Consider the following 20793-nt stretch of genomic DNA (forward strand, 5'->3'; position numbering starts at 1 on the left):
CCTTAGAAATAGAAGTCACATTTTATTTCTGAAGTTATGCCAAGTGTTCATCTCTTTGTTAATGCAATGTGCTAGGTCTTGTAAATACTTATTACAATATTGTTTCTGGCAAACTCCTTAGGCATTAAATAACAGCAAATACACAATAATGGTTTTGGGGAGGGTGTGATTTTGACTTAATACACTTTGGCTGTAAGGAGTTGCTGGGAGTGTTAATTACACTTTCTCTAATTTGGGACCCCCCCAAATGCACAGCAGCCACTATGTACTATCAATCAACATGTACTATGCGCCATAGTCCTGACATTTTCTGAAGCTAAAAAAAAGAGATACAGATACTCTGTTAACTGTTATTGTGGTTAAAAAAAGGATCTAGAGAAAAAGTAACTACTTAAAAATACTATGAAAAAATGAGTAGTCAGCCAAATGACCCTTATCTGCTCTCAATTGTTTGCCTTCATAAATTACATTTAGGAAAGACTACAGCCTTCAAGAAAGATACTAACGTTTGTCATCTAGCAGCAGATTATGGAGAAATATTTATGTAACATCAGACGTGAGGAAGATTGAGCATTTAAACTAGAGCATTTAAAAAGCTGAATGTAATATGTGCTTATTTACAACAAAAAAGAGTTGCAAAGCCATAAGGATATTTGCATGTTGAGCATTGTTGCCAGTGTTTAGTAGAACTATATAGAAGAGGGGCAAGAGGTGGGAGGCAAATGGGGGCCCCTGGAACACCCCTAGATTGCACCATATTCAAAATGTGCAAGCTAGGGTGTTACTGTGGAACTACATCCTAGATGCACCAAAACAGGAATTTGGTTTGTTGCTAGTTCACCAAATAACCAAGAGCTCAGGTTTTATTTAGCAAAAGCGATACAATGTGTATCGTAGTTTGCTCTGGGCATGTGGTTAGGTCACTGAAGTGAAAAATGGCTTTCTGAGCCAAAACACAATTTACAGTCTCAAGACTAATTGCAGGAATGCATAAAAATGTTTTGAAGTGACAAAACTGTAATGTCAAAGTAACTTTATTGGCTTGCCCGGTTGCCCCAAAGCTGGGTTCTTGAAGATTGATTTTCAGTAGATGCATCGACTTACGTATTAAAGTACTGTTTGTAGTGATGTTCAATCATAAAACATCATGTTGATGACTCAATAAAAGGTATTTCCAGAATAGCAGTCCAAGGGCGAATCGAAAAGTTTGAAAAAAGAAAAATTAATAGATTTGAATAAATTAAATGCAAGTATAATGTGCAATTTCTTTTTATGTCTTGGGAATATATATTGCTTTCAGAATCATTTACATTGAAAATGTGAAGGAAATAACATTAATGTTTGCTAACTGAGTTATTTTACCCACTGCTAAGATCTGACATATACAGTATACTGACTATTAAGAGTATAGATGGGTTAGAATTAGGTTTATTAGGTTAAAATTATTAATTGATTAATGTATTATTCTAAAAAGGAAATGTAATAGCCTGCAAAATTTGCTCCAAGCCTAATAACCTACAGCTTCTGATAAGATGATGGCCTTTGTGTGATTTTCTAGAGCTGGAGCAAAGATAGCATCATTTTTCTGGGAAGCTCCCTCTGCTTGCTGTACATCCAAGCCCTGTTTGGACCTCTGACACATATTAGCTGTGCCATTCATTTCCTTTGTAAACACCGTTATATTATGTCGATTCATAACAACCAATTGACTTTAAATAGCCATTTTAAAATCAATTAGTTTCCAAATTCATTGACTAACAGGGTATCTAGCAGTTCAGAAGAGGAGAATAGGGAGAAAAGTGTTTGGCCACATCTACTAATCCATAGCAACCAATAAGACGATCGGTTAATGCTACTTGTTGTCTAAAAAGACTGCTTATTACATTCCCCTAATTAACACCACAACTCCATGGACGTTTTTCGGTGGATCAGCACACAGCTGTTAACTAAATCTAAAAAAAAATTTGTTTTTTTCCCCAAAATAAATGTGTTTTGGTATACCTTTGAAGAGCCAAGAATCTTTATATCCAAGAAATGATAGGCCTGTAGCTGTTAAACTTCAGCTTGTCTCACTCTTAGCCATCTTCCCCTGCTACTGACATCTGTGAAGACCCGTCACACATCACCTAGGAATATCCGTGTGGTCCAAGGCTTTGCTTGGTCTTGTTCTGCTCTTTTCGTAATTGAGAAGCAAAATTTTAATGTCTTGCTAAAGCCTTTGTTTGTTAAGTTATATGCAGACAAATGCAGGTGTTCCGGCTAATTAGTAGCCATAGAAGAAAGAGAGGACATTCAATACTGCTCTTACACAGGAGAGCATTGGCTGAAATTGCTGAATAGCTCTAAATATACCCCTTTACATAGTGACAACAATGAAAATATGCAGAGCATATCTGCTGAAATCTGTCAACCATCCTTCTCTTTAGAGTAAATTGTAGATGGAACAGATCTGTGAGTTGCAGATATTGTAGTCAAATTGCTTCAGTGTTTATGTTCTAGCTTTTAAAATATTCAAAAGAGACTTTTTTTATTAACCACAGAATATATTTAAACCATGATGTCATACAAATACATCTTTGCAGGGTAGGCTTGGGGCCATGACATCCAATGAAGGGCAGTCTGTGGAACTTCTTTTAGACAATTATTCTTATCAAAGTTAAATAAAAGCTATAGGGAAAAAATATCCCCTTTTTTTATTAAGCTTGTTCTTTTGGGCTTATGTAAAAAGAAAAATGTACCAAAATGAATTCTGTACTGTCAGAAATAAATTTATATTTAAATAGATAGAGATTGAAAGGAAACCATTATAGTTTGCATCCGACTTGGAAGGACCATTTATCAATTTCCATCCCCTGTAAGAGTCATTCAAATCCTCTGTCATCTTGTTTCATGTTTAACATTTTGGTACATGAACTGCAAGTCTCAGAATCCTTGTTTTGGGCTTATGGCACATGTTGTGCCATTTTTACCACTTTTGAAACGTGGATTTAAAAATCCTTATTACATCCACACACACTACTGACAATTTTATCTGGAGACAACATTATAAACTACTTGTATGTTTATGGAGGGCGGAAAGCAGAGTACTAGGGCAAACTCATTCAGTCGCAGGGAGAACATACAAGTTCCTTTGCAGATAGTGCCTTAACTGAAAGTCAAGGCAACAATGCAAATTACAAATCATAAAATAGCTAATTATGCCCTATGATCAGTAAACAAAACCAGTTTTGTCTAAATTTACTAAAGCTAGTTGATAACATAACTGGCCTGAGGGTGCCAGTTAAAACCTATGTTTTTTTTTCATGCAGTTGGTATTAGCATATCAAGTTTGAAATATCGATTTACTGAAAACCAGTGGACACCTATAGCTACGATTAGTTAATTGCAACACTGATCACTCATTAATGTTGAGCAGTAATTTCCAATTCAAGTCCTTGAGATTATCTAACTGTATTAAAGGATATATGTGCTTAAGCAGACGTGAGTTACTGACAGTCTTTGCTGATCTGTTAGATCTACAAGCCATTAACGAGAGCTGCACTGAAACTTGCCCAAATGGATCAGATTTGGATGTCATCATAGTTGATGAAGTTTGACTAGACGTTGTTCTGTTTATTCTCTGTATCCTGTCAAGATTGTATAAAGGCACAAGGCCAAAGGTAGAGTGCTAAACAAAGGTCATGGAACTCCAAGGTGACTTCTAATTTCCCCATTGTTTACAATATGAGGTACATGTATGGGACCTATTATCCAGAATGCTCAGAACCTGGGGCTTTCCAGATAACAGATATTTCTGTAATTTGGATCTTCATAACTTAAGTCGACTAGAAAATCATGAAAACTTTAAATAAACCCAATGGGCTGGTTCTGCTTTTAGTAAGGATAAATTATATCTTAGTTTGAATCATGTACAAGGTACTTAAAAAGGAAATAATTATTTAAAATTTTAATTATTTGGATAAAATGGAGTCTATGGGAGATGGCCTTTTCGTAATTTGGAACTTTCTGGATAACGGGTTTTCAGATAACGGATCCTATACCTGTTCACTATACAGTGAATGATGCATCACAAGTTATATCACTAAGCATTGATTATAACTGATGACATCACTAAGAACCTTTATATAGGTCAAGTAACTCTGAGGTGAATTAAATATCATTATAAATTTTAGCAGGGGGAACATTATTCATTATAATTTACAGTTAAATTTAAAGGGATACTGTCATGAGAAAACATGTTTTTTTCAAAACGCATCAGTTAAACGCATCAGTCCAGCAGAATTCTGCACTGAAATCCATTTTTCAAAAGAGCAAACAGATTATGTTATATTCAGTTTTGAAATCTGACATGGGGCTAGACATATTGTCAGTTTCCCAGCTGCCCCCAGTCATGTGACTTATTATAAATGTATTTATGTCACTCATGGTTTGCAGGAGAAAGTAAACATGCACTTATGTACAGTATCTCCCCTGATAAAGGAGATTATACAAAATTTCTCATAAACAATATGCATGCCCTTACTATGCCCTTACTATGATTCATGCCATACTGTATCATTCATGTCTGTATTTTCTGCATACTGTGATGTCTGCCTTTGACATACAGTATATTAATGACTTAAGCCCAACTGTATTAAAGCCTGTCCAGGCAGCTAAAGCCTGTGTGTCAACAAAAAGTGCAAAGCTTAGGTAATGGGATGTTTCCTAGCATGCTGTCAAATATTTATTAAGTGTCGTCTGGCTGTAGAACTAAAGAGCATTCTACACCAGTCAGTGCATCTCTATTATTCCATTTTATACCAAACACAGGAAACTGAATTTTTTATGAATACTGCTGCGTGTCTGTACTACTACTACTAAGATGCTGTAGGTTAAGTATTATATTTTGTATATGTTTTTTTGTGAGAATGGAATCTGTGTACTTTCCTATCCTTGCACACTTCTATAGGTTATGTTGACCTTATACTAAATTTATATTGTGCGCTAAGGCAGAAGCCAGTGGCAAATTAGGAAATTGTTGACCAGTCTTCTAATTCTGAGATCTTTTTGGGCCTTCTTGCATGTTCTAAGACCTACTCACAGATTTTAAATGGTGGTAAGTTAGAGGACTGTGAGGGCCATTCCAAAACTTTCAGCTTACTTTTCTTGTAAAAAGGTGTGGGTTCCGTTATCCAGAAACCTGTAAGTGGACTCCATTCTTCCCCCTACACATACAAGTTTCCAGTGCCACTGGCTACCACACAACCCAAAAACATAATAGATCCAAATGCTGCTACCTCTTTACATACTTTTGGTGGTTGTGGCAGAGAGTTCCTTTCTCTCCTTGTATGCATCAATTAGCTTTGTTTTCAGATCCCAATTTAGTTGTTTAGCGAAGCCCATGGTTAATGAGTGGCAGCCCAAAGTTTGGTGTGCCAGGGATTTTATTAAAGAGATACCGACACCAGAAAATAACTTTTTTTATATTCATCATAACATTATCTTTGAATGCTATATATAATTTTGCCAAAAAAGTATTAACTGATGTTTTTGCATTACCTTTCAGAAATTTTAATGTAGAACCAATTAATAACAAATCTTGACCTAACAGGCAAACTATTATTCAGTGATATTTTTTTATTTCACATTGAACAAAGTTCAACATTACTTTTAATGAGGCCATGAATTAGTTATAACTATATGAATGTCTTCCTCTCCAGCAGATATTATACTGCTCCTACCTCTGTTGCACATGTATAATGGCTTGAAACCTATGTAAGATTTACAGTATAGATACATTTAAAGGGATACTGTCATGGGAAAAAAAATTCAAAACACATCAGTTAATAGTGTGGCTCCAGCAGAATTCTGCACTGAAATCTGTTTTTCAAAAGAGCAAACAGATTTTTTTATATTTCATTTTGACATGGGATAGACATATTGTCAGTTTTTCCAGCTGCCCCCAGTCATGTGACTTGTAAGAGTAAAACTTCATTTACTCTTTACTGCTGTACTGTAAGTTGGAGTGATATTATTTGCAGTAATTTAGAAATAAAAATGACATCATAAAAATCATGAGAGAATCCCTTTAAGGTGAAACCAAATCATTACAAAATTGTAGCCCGTGTATCTAGAGTAACCGCAACAAATACCAAAGATGATATGATGCAAAGGTTTATGTTAGCAGATTGGACACAAATAGGCTTTACTTGCACCTGTAGAGAATACATGGGTATTCATTCACCATCATTTCAACTGCGTGTGATTCTGTTGGTACAACATCAAAGTGCTTTAGGTGGAAAACCCTGTGCTTACTGTTTACACTTTAGCTACAAGCCTTTATTGCACCTTGTACCTCATGCACCATACTAGCTACAATTGGCAGATTGGCACATTGCTCATCAAAAGGGGAGTGCTAGAGGTATATATTAGCAATTCTATACCCACCCTTGCACCTAGCAGATATAAAGACTTCCAGATTAAAATATAGGATGGCCACTATAACAACCTGCTCTCAAATTTTGCCTGTCTTTTTGCAGTTTAGATGATATATTGTTTGCATTTTGTGGAAAATTTAAAAAAACAGACACAATGTTTGTGTATCTGTGCTCTGCAGAGCTGCTAAGCTTGCAACTTTCTCTCTTGGCCTTCTTTCAAATCTATAATCTGCCCTTTTAAAGGAAAGTAATCTCTAGATGACAAATAGCTCAGGGGAAGAGATTTTTGTCATGGAACAATTTCTTGCAAAACATTTGTTAGATTAAGAGCCTCAGATTATATTTTGGGGTATTTTATTTAATGTGCTATAAAAATGTCACCCAAGCAACTGATGCTAAGGATGCTAAGGAGGGGTGGGAGAATAGGGTATTTTATTTTATCTACTTAAGAATTCCAGTGCATGTTTTAATGATATAGCAGCCATAACATTTTCTGAAAACCTGTATTTTAAAGGGGTGGTTCACCTTTAAATTAACTTTTGGTATGTTTGGAAGGGTTAATTCTAAGAAACTTTTCAATTTATTTTTTTTATAGTTGTTTAAACTCCTTCTTCTTCTGACTCTTTTCAGCTTTCAATGGGGGTCACTGATCCCATAAAAAAAACCAAATTCTCTGTAAGGCTACAAATGCAAACTGAGGAACTGCTGAATAAAAAGCTAAATAACTCATAAACCACAAATAAGAAAAAAAATAAAATCAATTGCAAATTGTCTCAGAATATCTTTATCATACTTTGGTTAACTCAAAGGTGGACAACCCCTTTAATATGTGAGTTTAACAAAGCATACTATAACTTGTGTATATGTTAATGGGAGCTGCATCAGAGTATTGGCAAGTTTAAACTGAACAATAGGGGCAGAGGGACATTAACGAAAACTCTTGAGTGAATAGTAACAGGGTTTAGCTTTTATAGATTAAGTAACATTGGAGATAGTTACCAAAAGCTCATATTGATCTTTATAATAAATACATAGTTTAAAGATAAATCATGATTGTATTTATGGATTTTATTCTGTTGCTGCAAAAACTAACATCTGGATGAATTAAATGATTTTTTGTCAAAGCTCTCAGTTGATTACCAAATGGTTAACAGAGCCAAATTTAATTAAAACAATAGTTATGGTATGCAGCAGAGGCTCTACACTCTGTTGCCAACTCACAACAGTGTAGTGGAGGCCCTCAGTCTAAAAGGCTTCCTCTCCAATGAAAGTGCCAAAACCCTGGCATTGCCATATAATGCTAAAGGGAAATTAAAAAAAAGATCTAAAATGGTAGATACATCTATACAGTGCATAATTAGCTCTCAATCTTCTTATGTGTATCTTGCCTACTGCAATCGTCATGTTTATGTCAGTTCACAGTTCCTTTATATATTGTGTAAAATCTCAGTCAATGCAGAGAACAATCTGACACCTGCACAGAGCCATTGAACAGTCTAGCCAGACATCTAATTAGCAGGACAGAATGATGCACCTATAAATGTCTTTTACTGTGTCACAGAGTAAAGTAATGATTCTTCTCTCACACTCCTTTTATCAGAGCATAAACAGGAAAAGTAGAGCATGTCTGACAGATAATTTCAATTCACTATGAATACAAAAAAAATGTTTAGTGGTTGAATGTATGGTATAAAAATGCTAACCCATCACTAATTCTCAAAAGAACTTACAATCATTTTGTTTTGTGTTGCCTTTAGACTTTACAGTGTAGTCTTCCTTCGAGACACCTGATCTGTACCTTTGCTTTTGTTCTAATCTGGCAAGAGTTTCATCTTGAAATGCATCCAATAATTCTTTGCTGGGTTATAAAAGAGCATAGTCACTGTGTCCCTCTGCATGCGCAAGTGGATAGACCACTTTGTCAATATGTCATTCGGACAAAAATTGGCAGCTGATTTCTTCAAGTGTATGAAGAATACTCATTCCCTCAAGGTAAAGTCACGTGCTGCTTGTGGATGGTATCCAGGAATGCCTGGGAAAAAAGATGATGTGAAAAAAGGAGTAGCATATTTGATGAAGCAACTGAAGAGAACATCTGGCAAAGAGCTAGCTAATTCACATCCCTGACAGTAATTACTTGTATATAATAAAACACAGCCAAGGAATTTAATTTACTGAAACCTACAGTTCTGCAAAAGATGTGGCAAAGCCAAATATAATAAAATAACATAAATTTGACATTTCTAAAGTGTTTTTTTTTTTTAAAAACTTCAGTTTTATTTGCAATTTTTGAAAAAGAGAAATGGTCATGCAATGACATATATGATATCATAGTGTTATGGTTTCTCGCACGTAGTTGACATCTCAATTCGAAAAGTACAATTGCATATAAAACCAACATCAAACAGGTAAACATGTCAGCTATCAGTTACAGTATAGAAAAAAAATGGGAAAGAAAAAACACAATGTGTTAGTTTATATCCTCAAGAGTCTATTAAGGTTGGGTATAGGGGGCAGATTCACTAAGGGTCGAATTTCGAAGTAAAAAATACTTCGAAATTCGACCCTCGAATTGAAATCCTTCGACTTCGAATATCGAAGTCGAAGGATTTAGCGCTAAACGTTCGTTCGATCGATCGAACGATTTTTCGTTCGATCGAACAATTAAATCCTTCGAATCGAACGATTCGAAGGATTTTAATCCAACGATCGAAGGAAAATCCTTCGATCAAAAAAAGGTTAGCAAACCTATGGGGACCTTCCCCATAGGCTAACATTGACTTCGGTAGGTTTTACCTGCCGAAGTAGGGGTCGAAGTTTTTTTTAAAGGGAAAGTACTTCGACTATCGAATGGTCGAATAGTCGAACGATTTTTCGTTCGATTCGTTCGATTTCGTTCGTATTCGAACGAATTTAACCAATTCGATGGTCGAAGTACCAAAAAAATACTTCGAAATTCGAATTTTTTTCATTCGAATCCTTCACTCGAGCTTAGTGAATCGGCCCCTATGTGTCCATAAAAGTGTACCATTCACTCCAAATTTCATGAAGTAGATCCAAAGTGCTATCTCTCTCTGCCGCCCCTCTCTCCATGTTACCTCTAAGATTGTTTTGGGCTATGCATTCTTGCAACGTTGGAGTTGTGGCAGTCTTCCAGTATTTGGCTATGAGGGTGCTAGCCGAATTGAAAATATGAAACATCAATTTCCTAGTGCTTTTGGCTATTCGTATCGGGTAAATTTGTAGCAGGGCTACTTCCGGGACCATAGGAAGATGTTGTTTGAGCAGTTGAGAAAGCAACTGAAAGATGTGTTGCCAAAAGGTTGAGATTATGCGGCAGTTCCACCACATGTGTAGTAAAGTGCCCTCTTGTCCGCACCCTCTCCAGCAATTCTTAGGGTAAGTCGGTACAATTCTTGCCAAGCCTATCTGGGGTTAGATGCCACCTATAAATCAGCTTGATGTGGGCCTCTCTGTGATTGGTGCATTTGGTTGCTCCTTGTGGGGCAGTCAGTACTTTCTGCCATTGCTATATAGACTAGCCAACGATATAATAATATAGTGAATGTTTAGATAAACAATAATAGTAATTGATACTTGGTTGTTAGAGCTGGTGATCTATATTTTGATATTTACTATTTATATATACCAATCAATATATATTGTATTATTAAGTGCTATGCGCTGGTAGTTCCAGATCAAGTGATACAATCTGTTCCTTTAATTATTATATATGTAACTCTTTTAGCATACTGTTTCCACTAACATTTGTTTCGTGATTCTGTTACAGTGAATAGGAAATATATATGGATGATGACATTTCTTTTATGGGACCACGAAGTGAACGAAAAAACAGAATAAATGTATATAATAAATGTATAAGAATATGTGGGATGTTGTTATGTATATTAACAGTTGTGAAGAGATGATACTATATTTTGTATTAATATATTGGATATAGTATAGATATATGACACATGGTTTTGCACATTTAATACACACTATAGAAACACGGTATTTTATAAACGCATAATACTGATATTAATATAACTTGCACGATTTATGTTTAGCGTGTATTTAATACATGCACGATTGGAGTGTTTTTAAGGATTGGTTTTTTAATGATTGGGACTTAGCTCACATAGTGGTAGAGTCACACATAATACATATTTGTATAGGTGTATTTTAAAGACATATTTGTATAGGTGTATTTTAAAGGTGTATTTTATTCATTTTATGCAAGTGTATCATTAATTGCATCCATATGTGTAGGGGGTGGATACATTACAGTATTTAAAGGGGAGTTCACTCACTACGAATTTAGCTCTGAAGAAGTGCCGTCTGTTTTGGGCACGAAACGCGTAGGCTTAACTGCACTATGATTGCCACAGTTTGTCACATTGTTTGCGTGAATAAAAGCCACATTTGATCAAGATAATACGTGCCTTAATTCCTCCGGCTGAGCGCCTGCAGTTGCTGAGCTCATCTTGTATCGTAAGAGTTGGGATTGTTTGCGCCTGTGGAGCTCTCGCGGGATGCCGCTGGAGGGGAGACGTGATTTTTGGACGCCGAGTTGGTGAGCTCCGCTTGTTTTTTCCCTACAAACTTACTTTGTTCACGCCATTGCTGTATAGTATAAGATTTTTGGAGGTCTTGCTCCCATCTGACCATATATGGCAACTTATTATCTAGGTCTTGGGCCAACACTTGTTTATAACACTCTGAAATAAGTCCTCTCCCATTCCATGCTTTGTTGCATAGGTATTCCATATTAGTTTTGAGTCGACTCTTTTTATAGTCCTTAGTTTGGTAAAGGAGCCAGTGTGTAATCTGAAGGTAAGTATAGTTGTCTCGCGAATTTAAAGAATATTTTTCTGAAATGTTTCCAGGGAATTAGCAAAATAAAAGTCTTGGAGTTGTATGATGCCTGCTTCAATCCAAGATGATATCCGAGTCTGTGGAATAACTTTAGGCAGAGGTGAAATTGGAAACAGCGGAGAGGGGAATGACCCAAAATTAAGTCTGGTAGCCATATGGTGCCATATTTGCAAGGTATAACTGGTGGTAGGCAGGAGTAGGTTGATGGAGGGCCTAGAAGGTTTGTTGAGCCAGAAATATTGCGTAAACTGGTGGTTGTCAGCATACCCTAGCTCCAGATCAACCCATTTTCTGTGCCCTGATGGGGCATGCATTCGGATTGCCGATTCCAGTGCCGTAGCTGTGTGATAAGCCTTAATGTTAGGTATACCAAGACCCCCGGAAGTTCTAGGGTACTGGGTGATTTGGTATTTGATCCTGGGGTTTTTTTCTTGCCATATAAACCTATTAATCGTTTGTTGCAAGGTTTGGAGGTAAGTGGGGGGCAGAGAGATTTGAAGAGTCCTGAATAGGTATAAAATTTGTGGGAGAAGATCCATTTTGGTTGCCACTATGTGGCCAAGCCGTGAGATATGGTCATTTCGCCACTTAGTACAGTCCTGGATTACCTTGTGCAACAGTGGCTCGTAGTTCAACCTGTAAATAGCATCAGGATTTTTCGGCAACTTAACCCCTAAATAGGTAACATAAAAATCACGCCATTCAAAGTTAAGTGATTGTTTGAGAGCATCTAGGTCTGGTTGTGGTATGTTTATGGGTAGTGCCTGCGTCTTAGAAGTATTTATTTTGTACCAGGAGACCTGTTGGAACATTTGAAGGCAGCGCAGAACATTTGGAATGGTTACTGTTGGGTTGGTTAATGCCAGTAAAATATCATCCGCAAAGAGTCCAATTTTCTGGACTCCTGCTTGGGTAGCTAGGCCATTAATATCTGGGTTTGATCTGATTATATGTGCCAGTGGCTCAACCATAAGCGCAAATATAAGAGGCGAAAGTGGGCACCTCTGGCGAGTGCCGTTAGTGATGTGGAAGGCGTCCGAGACGGCCCCTGAAATATTAACTTTGGCAGATGGTGTAGAGAAGAGGGGTTGAATTTCCTGGATGAATTCTGGGCTTAAAGCAAAGTGGTTCAGAGTCTCCCTCATATATAACCAGTGGACCCTGTCGAACGCCTTCTCAGCATCCAAAGAAAGAAGGACTGTGGGTTGTTTGGTCCGTTTAATTATATGCAACAAAGTTTGAAACCTTCTCATGTTGTCTGATCCCTGCCTCCCCAGAATAAAACCCACCTGGTCATTGTCGATTAAGGATGGAAGCACATTAGCAAGTCTGGATGCTAGAATCTTGGCATAGAGTTTCAGGTCAGTATTCAATAGTCGAATAGGGCGATAGTTTTGGCATAAGTCTGGAGATTTGCCCGGTTTCGGGATTGTCACTATGTGTGCCAAGAGAAACTCAGGTTTAATGTAACCAGTGTCCTTGATATTATTGAACAGCTTGGCTAAGTGGGGTACCAAAACCTGCTTGAATTGCTTATAATATAAGTTGGAGTATCCATCTTCCCCCGTGGATTTAGCAGTTTTAAGGCCTAGAATGGTTTGTTCAATTTCCTCTTGGGTAATATCCTTATTCAGGGTTTCCAATTGTAGGGGAGTGGGACGTGGAAGTTGGACGGCTTTGAGATATTGGCGGATTGTCTCTTTTGTGGGTTGGGATTCTGAGGGGTCGTTTTTTAAATTATATAATTTAGAATAATAGGATGCAATTTGGTCAGCTATATTCTTAGGGTCCGTTAATTTGGCCTGGGGGGTCGAAATAGAAGCTATCCGTGCCTTAGCTTGTCTATGTTTTAATTGCAAGACTAGAAGTTTATTAGCCTTATTGCCTATAGTGTAGTAGTATTGTTTCAATAATTTCAATCTATGTTGTGTTTTGGCAAATGAAAGATCATTAAGCTTGGTTCTGGTCTCAGATAGCTGTTGAGTCAGAAATTGATGTTCCAATTTCCGAAGTTGCTGCTCTAGATGGATTTGCTGATTGGTTCCCTGGGATTTATAACTTTTGGCTAAGGAGATTATTTCACCTCGAATGACCACTTTATGTGCCAACCATAGGTTTTGGGGGTCCATATCAGGATGTGTATTCTCTTGGAAGTATTGCTTAATTTTATCTTCTATCGTTTGTTTAAATTCTGCCTTATTAAGTAGTGATTTGTTAAGTCTCCAGGAACTATTACACCGTTTATTATAGGATGGCCAAAGCTCCACACACACAGGGGCATGATCTGACTAGGATCTGAGGCCTATCCAGGATTTGGAAATTTGAGCTGTTTGGGGATCTGCTAGAATAAGATCTATTCTCGTGTGGGTGGCATGTCTAGGGGAATAATAGGTAAATTCTCCCGGGTTTTTAGCTCTCCAAACATCTATAAGGGCATGATACTGCAGGGTTTCTCTAAACTTCTTTGCCTGGGTATCTGAAGACGTGGGAGTCGAGAATGTGGCGGTTCTAAGGACATCTATAGTGGGGTCTGGCGTTGCATTGAAATCCCCTGCTACTATACACCTGCCCTTCTTGTGCTGCGCTAATTTCGTTAGAGTGGCTGATAGAAAATGGTTTTGGTGTTCATTCAGGGCATAAATGTTAATTAACGTGAAATCTGTGTTACCCAGTGGATACTGTAATAGCAAGTAACGGCCCGAGGGGTTGGCGACCACCTTAGACACCCGTGATGGCACTTTAGTGCTTATGAGGAGACTCCCTTGGTTTTGTTGGGCGAGTAGGCATGAAAACTGTGGGGAAATCTCTTATTGAGAAATGATGGTGGTTTAAGTTTGCAAAAATGTGTTTCTTGATAAAACAGAACATCAGCTTTCACGCGGAAGGCATCGTGCAATGCCTGGTTACGTTTGTGAGGGGAGTTCAATCCTCTGGCATTTAATGAATAGAAGCGTACCATTGTGAGTGTCGAGGTAGTCGCTTATGCCCCTGGGTATTGACAAACAGCAAAGAACATGTACATTTTACAAACACATTGTGATAAATTTTGAGTGATAGCTGAATAAAACAAATTAACCTAGACTTAAACTTCAAATAACCATGACAATGAAAAAGACCTTTGTCTAACTGTTGCTGGTTGTAGGTGGTATCCATAGGAGGGACCACAGAAAGTGACTCCTCGATCCTTGTCGTTGGAGTCTTGGGGGTGGCTAACTTAGAATGAATAATAGGGTAATGTAACCAAGTGTTCTCCTATTGAGAACCCATTTTTGGGTTGTATTACCAGATATCATCGTCGAATAGACAGGACTTTGATCCATACTTGTACTAGCCATTAGTATTGTAATCTCCTGGAATGCCTTGCGTTTCAAAAGTGTGGCTTTGGAAAGATCTGAATAGATCTCAATCTGTTGATAAGTTGGCGGACAATTCTCTTTTTGTCTGTCTGGCAGAGGCCAATAATTTATCCTTGGTTTGGAAAAACAGAAGTCTCACAATAACATCTCTGGGAGCCTTCTCTGGCGCTGCCCTTGGTTTGGGGATTCTATGTATGCGGTCTATAGAGAGTTCCAATGCGTGAGTGTCTGGCATTATCGCCTTGAGCAGGCCTGTAAGGTAAGTCTCTAGGTCAGTAGCCTGAACTGCCTCCGGTACACCTCTCAGTCGCAAGTTATTTCTACGCGATCTGTCTTCGAGGTCATTTACCTTGTCGCGGAGTGCGTCGGCTTCAGTTTGCACATTTGTACAGGATTCAAGGAGATCGTTGTGGGCCTCGGCAAACTCTCCCAACTTTTCCTCGATGTGGGCCGTACGCTCGCCAATATCGTGAATTTCTCGTCTGAGATCTGTCGCCAGTTGTTTTAGGTCTCCCTCGAGTGTTGTTCTCAACTCTGTCAGCTTTTATTTTATTTGTTGCGCTGAAGCAGGAGCCGCATCGACCTCTGAGGAGGACATGGCCGTCTGTGTAGACGAAGGATCTCGCGGCCTCTGTTCCAAAATGGCGGGGGGTGAGCCCCATGGAGGAGAACGTGATCGCTTTCCTTTTTCGGGTTCTTTTTCTGTCCCATGCCTTAACGCCTCGACACCATGGGTTTTGCTCACCCCTGTGCTAATGTGCCTGCTGTCGTAGCTAGCAGGAGATGGTCTCGGTTAGTCGGAGCATATTTAATCTGCATCCATCTTCTGAGCTGTCAAGCTCCGCCCCCCTTCTAAAGTGTATTTTTATTTTGTACTGGGTGTATGATCAAATTCTGAGAGTTTTCATTTTTTTTAAAGTGTCTCACACAGTGAGTCTACTGAAGGGTGCTCTAAAACTTTTTCTCCAGGGCTTCTGAAGAAGGGCCAGTTTGGAGGGCACGAAATGCGTTACTTCTATTAATCTCACCCACTGTTAATGTCACAAAGTGTTACTAAAAGCCGTCAAATCAATACAGTAGCAAATCAGACCTTTTGTCAGCGCCGGACTGCGGGTAATTCTGAGAGTTAATTTTATGTCTGACTCTGTTCGTGATGGAATATATGTGTGAGATATTTTGTATCACTTGTATAAAGTTTGTGTGTATCTTACTTGTTGGAAGGGGAACTGACTTGTGACATGCAAGGAATCTTGTCTGGGCATCAGGACGTGGATATTGATTGATCATTTTAAGCGAAAGTTATTCATGAAAACCATTTTAATGCCAGTAAACTTTATTTTGTTTATATGATTTTGTGACTGTACATTTGCTAAGGCTCTGTTAAAAATATAAAAATATTAATCCAGGCTTCCCGTCTTAAACCATTTTCTGTTTCAACATGTTCATTGTTTCCTTGCCTAGCATTAGAATAAGCATTCAGCACTGTATCCTTAATGCCTCGCTATTTGTTACCCTCTGTTGTATAAAGAAGGGAACAGCTGCAGCAAACTGTAAATCTTGCCACTTGAGCCAGATATCTACATAATTTCAAAAAGCCTAACATTATACATCAAAGAGAGTTGTTGGTACCCTAGTGCATGATGGAATGTATGTAGAGCCTGACCCTTGAAGCGGGAATTCTCAGGCTATTTTTGTACAGTATAGATGACTGACATAACCACAGCTTTCAGAGCATTATCTTTTATCACACAGAAGAAAAGATGTCTAAAGCCTGTCTTTATCGCCCCTTCCATTCATATGTTTGGTGCTTCTAAGAATAATGCATATAACAGCACTGTAAAATAGTGTTATTTATCCAATGACTTACATGTACAATATTGTTAGGCTCAGATGTTTGCAACTGAAATTATTTATCTTTGGTGCAGCTCAGTTTTTTCACCTAAAAATGAGAAGGCCAGGTCTTTTTGTAAAGGGGATAAAGAGTTATTCAGATGGGTTTCATTAGAAATTTGAAAGATTGGTTCTTAAACCCTTCCCATAGCCAACCATTTATTTTTAGGTAGTTTATTTTTAAGAAAGCGAATATACTGTATCACAGCATATAATCCTATAAAAGAGAACAATATGTCAGATGCCATGCTAGTTATCCTGCTACAAAAGCAAGCTATTTATAACATACCACAACACCAGTCAGCTCCAAAATAGAGCTTGTGTGTTGATAGATGAAATGCTATAATACCATTTTACTACAAAAGAGAGCCATGTGTAGCTCTAATGCAATGCTAGAAAAAAGCAGCAATTTGAGCCTAGTTATACTGTATATAAATAGCGTCAGCCTACTACTAGGCATTTTTTCTACACAAGGTGGCAGAAACAATGCTACCAAACTTTCTCATCTGCACCTTCTTCTTCTTCTTCTTCTGCACCTCTCTTCTGTGCTCATACAGAAGTTGAATGGCAAGATTCTTAGTGCATACATCCCAGTGGTCCCAATTTTTGTGGGTCAGCCTTGAAATGGGTGGGGCTTCATTAAAAAGTAGGCATGGGTATAGTACATCGTAGGGGTATAACTGGGCGTGATCGGGGTGGAATGGGGCATAGTCTAAACTGAAAATGTTGAGGTGTGTTAGTGTAGTGAGGTTACTTATTCCTATGTAAAATAAGCAGAATTCCTAGCAATCCTCCGCCATGTGCTAACTTCCTATGTATTTTTTGCCTTTATACCTAGAAATGCTAACATCTCCTGACAGATGAGTATATATGACATTTGCAGGAAAGCTACATCTCTTCCTGCCCTCCATCAGTCATTTATGTACATGTATTGACAGTGAAATATTGTTGTTTGTAATTCCTTTCATTAAATACTAACATTATATTTCATTGATAAAGTTTCTGTTTCTCTGTTCCCATTCTAGTAAGGGGGAAATTCCTGGTACAGGTATGGGACCTGTTATCCAGAATGCTCGGACCTGGGGTTTTTGGATCTTCATACCTTAAGTCTACTAGAAAATAATTAAATAAACCCAATAGGCCGATTTTGCCTCCAAAAAGGATTGATTATATCTTAGTTTGGATCAAACTTTCTGTAATTCAGAACTTTCTGGATAAGGGGTTTCCTGATAATGGATTCCATACCTAAATATAAATTGCTGATGTCATGCTGAGCCAATTGCTCTCTAGTGGTCTGTAACTTGCATGTCTAAATAACTTGTAAGTTAGATGTTGAGTGAGAGTAATATAATATTTTTTTAATAAATATGTAACTATGTCCCTAGTGTTTGGTGCTCTGTTCAGTTTGTATTAGTGTGTCCTCATCTCTAGTTATGCTGTTAGAAGCAACTCATGTCATTTTAGATGCTACACAATGGCATTTTTGATAATGGAGCCCTTAAAGGGCACATGTTGGCAAAAAATATCGTCCCGACCAAAGATACGAGCTAATAAAACCTGCCCTCCGGTTGGGGTAATAGTTTTTTTTTAATTTCCCCCATGAGCGATAGGACACTTGCGCTGAGAACTATCATTACCTCCAACCGGAGTGTGGGCTGTTAGTCCGCACCTTTGGTTGTTTGATTGGGGATGGTATTTTTTGGGCAACAGATGCCCTTTAAAGCAACATTCATATCATAGAAGATGTTCATTTTTTCACTGGTCCATTTTTAGATCCATCGCTGTAGCAAGATATCTGATGATTCTTATTGCTTTATTGAGGCACACCTAGTAAGACTGTAAACTATACGGTTCAAGGACTAAATTTCTCTCCTCACAAATACCATTGCTAGGACAATAGAGCCATGTTTCTATCATGCATTGGTTTCACATTGTGGAATTCACATTAGTGAGGTTCATTTCTCTCCCCAAAAACTTATTTAGATCAGTCATTATTGTATCCATTGTATTAAATCCTTGAATCTAAGAGATTTTATGTTATTTGTTGGAAAACTTTTTACATTGTTTGCATTGTGACAGTAGAGTAACATTTAAATTTAAAAGGGTTGTTCAAATTTTAGAATGATGTAGAGCTTGACACAATTTGCAGTTAGTCTTCAATTTTGATATTTTGTGTTTTTGAATTATTTAGCTTTTTGTTCAGCAGCTCTTCAGTTTGGAATTTCAGAAGGTATCTAGTTGCTGGGTTTCAAATTGATTGAATGATAATTAATAATCTTTTTTTTTATTGCTTTTAACAAAAGTACAAAAAAACCAAAAAAGACAAAGTAAAAAGGGAAATCAGTACTTAGTGCCATTAGACATTGGATATTTTGATTCCACGTTATAGGTCTAAGCATATTTGTATAAGAAAAACAAGTAAGCATTATATACAGCAGGAATTTTAAGAAGAACTGTCTTTTAAACTCAGATGGTCTAAACAGCATTGCCATACCAGATCAAATTTATTTGGCGCATTTCTTTGAATATATACTAGATGAGTCAGTGTAAAGTAGGATATTTTTCCACATGCTAACAGTAGGATATTCCCTAAAAGCCATTTAAGGGTAATATTTTTTTTTTCCAAGATCATTGATTCCCTCATGGATGCTAATATATAATGTGATTTCACAAGGTGTGTGATAATACAAAGAAGACTTGTTTTTTGGGAGACAGGGACCTGTATTGTGGTAATTCCACACACCTCTGTCCAAAATAAAGCAATCGCAGCTCAGCTCTACATTGGGGCGGGGGGGGGGTATTTACTCTAAAAATGCATCACTATTTTGTTAAAACAACATCATAAATAAAACAGTACCTTGTACTGATTCTAACAAAGATATTAATCCTTATTGGAGGCAAAACAATCCTATTGGGTTTATTTAATGTTTAAATTACTTTTTAATAGACTTAAAGAAGAACTAAAGCTTAACTTAAGAAGTAGGTTAGAAATGTTGTACATTATGTTTTGGGCTTCTGCAGCAGCCCAAGGCAACCACATTCCTTTAGCAGAGATCTGTGTCTCCAGAAATTCCCCAGTAGCTCCCCATCTTCTTTTCTTCTGATTCACTGCACATGCTCTGTGCTGCTGTCACTTACTGAGCTTAGGGACAGGATCACAACATACAGTACACATTGAATATAAATGCCACAACTTAAGGCTGATAAATATTTAATGCTGATAACTATGACATGGCAGCACAGAAACCAGTGCAACTAGCATCATAATTTAATAATCAGCCTTGTAGCATCCGTTTATATTACAGACAAATCTCATTTTCTGCTTGATAATTTGCAACAATCCCTAAGCTTAGCTTCTCAACAGCTGCTCAGAGCCCACTGAGCACGTGAGTTTCGTAGACAATATCTAAGATGGTGAGCCCCTGTGACAAGTTTGAACTCCTGGATCATTGCTGCTTTGGAGACGCTGAAACTTTAGGCTGCAAATAAGTTCAGTATATAAAATATGGCATTTTTAGCAAAATTCTTTTTTTCAGGTTTAGTGCTCCTGAATTATGGAGAGACCCCTTATCTGAAAAACATCTGGTTCCAAGCATTCTGGATAACGGGATAACTGGTTCCATACCTGTGTATAGAAAGGGATATCATTAAAAGAGAAAATTAAACAGAACTTTATGGGAAAGGACATTCTCATATTTTGGGTCTCTGTGGATAATGGCTTTCTAAGTGTCCCTTTAACACTATAGGACCCTTTTACTATAAGCAGGGCACAAGTGCTAGATCACTAAAGGGTGGAAATTTGTGAACATTTATCTAATGCACTCCTGCAAATAGTTGGTTTTGAGCAAAGCACTTTTTTGACAATCGCAAGTGTATCTTTATACTTAACACCTGCCCTTTCTTTGCTGGAACATACTCTGCTTTAAATTAAACAGCTTGTGCAAGAAATGGTGGAGGCCGATGCTTTGCAGATTTGCATTTAAACTTTTGTTTGCTTTCTTTTGTATTTCAGAATAACACAGAATGGAAACCCGATTCATGTCAAGACTGCATGTGCCATGATGATATTGTTGTATGTGAGACCACCTCTTGCCGAGACCCCCAGTGTGACTCCTCAAAGGTATTTTAAAAAATGTATTTGAGATATGGCCGGAAGAAATTTGAATGTTCTCTGCCTAGGTGTTCTCCTAGTATGCTTATAGGGGAGAGGCCCTGATATAACAAACTGGTAAGTATACAAAAAATTTGTGGTA

General features: G+C 37.6%; 1 protein-coding gene across 1 annotated transcript in view; it reads left to right on the forward strand.

Annotated features, from left to right (window-relative positions):
• Window positions 1-20793, forward strand: part of fras1.S (Fraser extracellular matrix complex subunit 1 S homeolog) — a gene marked incomplete at its 5' end in the record, with an annotated part of 329350 nt that overhangs the window by 68776 nt on the left and 239781 nt on the right. Inside the window, one exon of the mRNA XM_041578095.1 lies at window positions 20553-20660. Within this exon, the coding sequence (XP_041434029.1) occupies window positions 20553-20660 (108 nt within the window). The remainder of the gene's footprint in view (window positions 1-20552; window positions 20661-20793) is intronic.

The sequence above is a fragment of the Xenopus laevis genome, chromosome 1S, assembly GCF_017654675.1.
Source record: "Xenopus laevis strain J_2021 chromosome 1S, Xenopus_laevis_v10.1, whole genome shotgun sequence".
NCBI classification, from domain to species: domain Eukaryota; kingdom Metazoa; phylum Chordata; class Amphibia; order Anura; family Pipidae; genus Xenopus; species Xenopus laevis.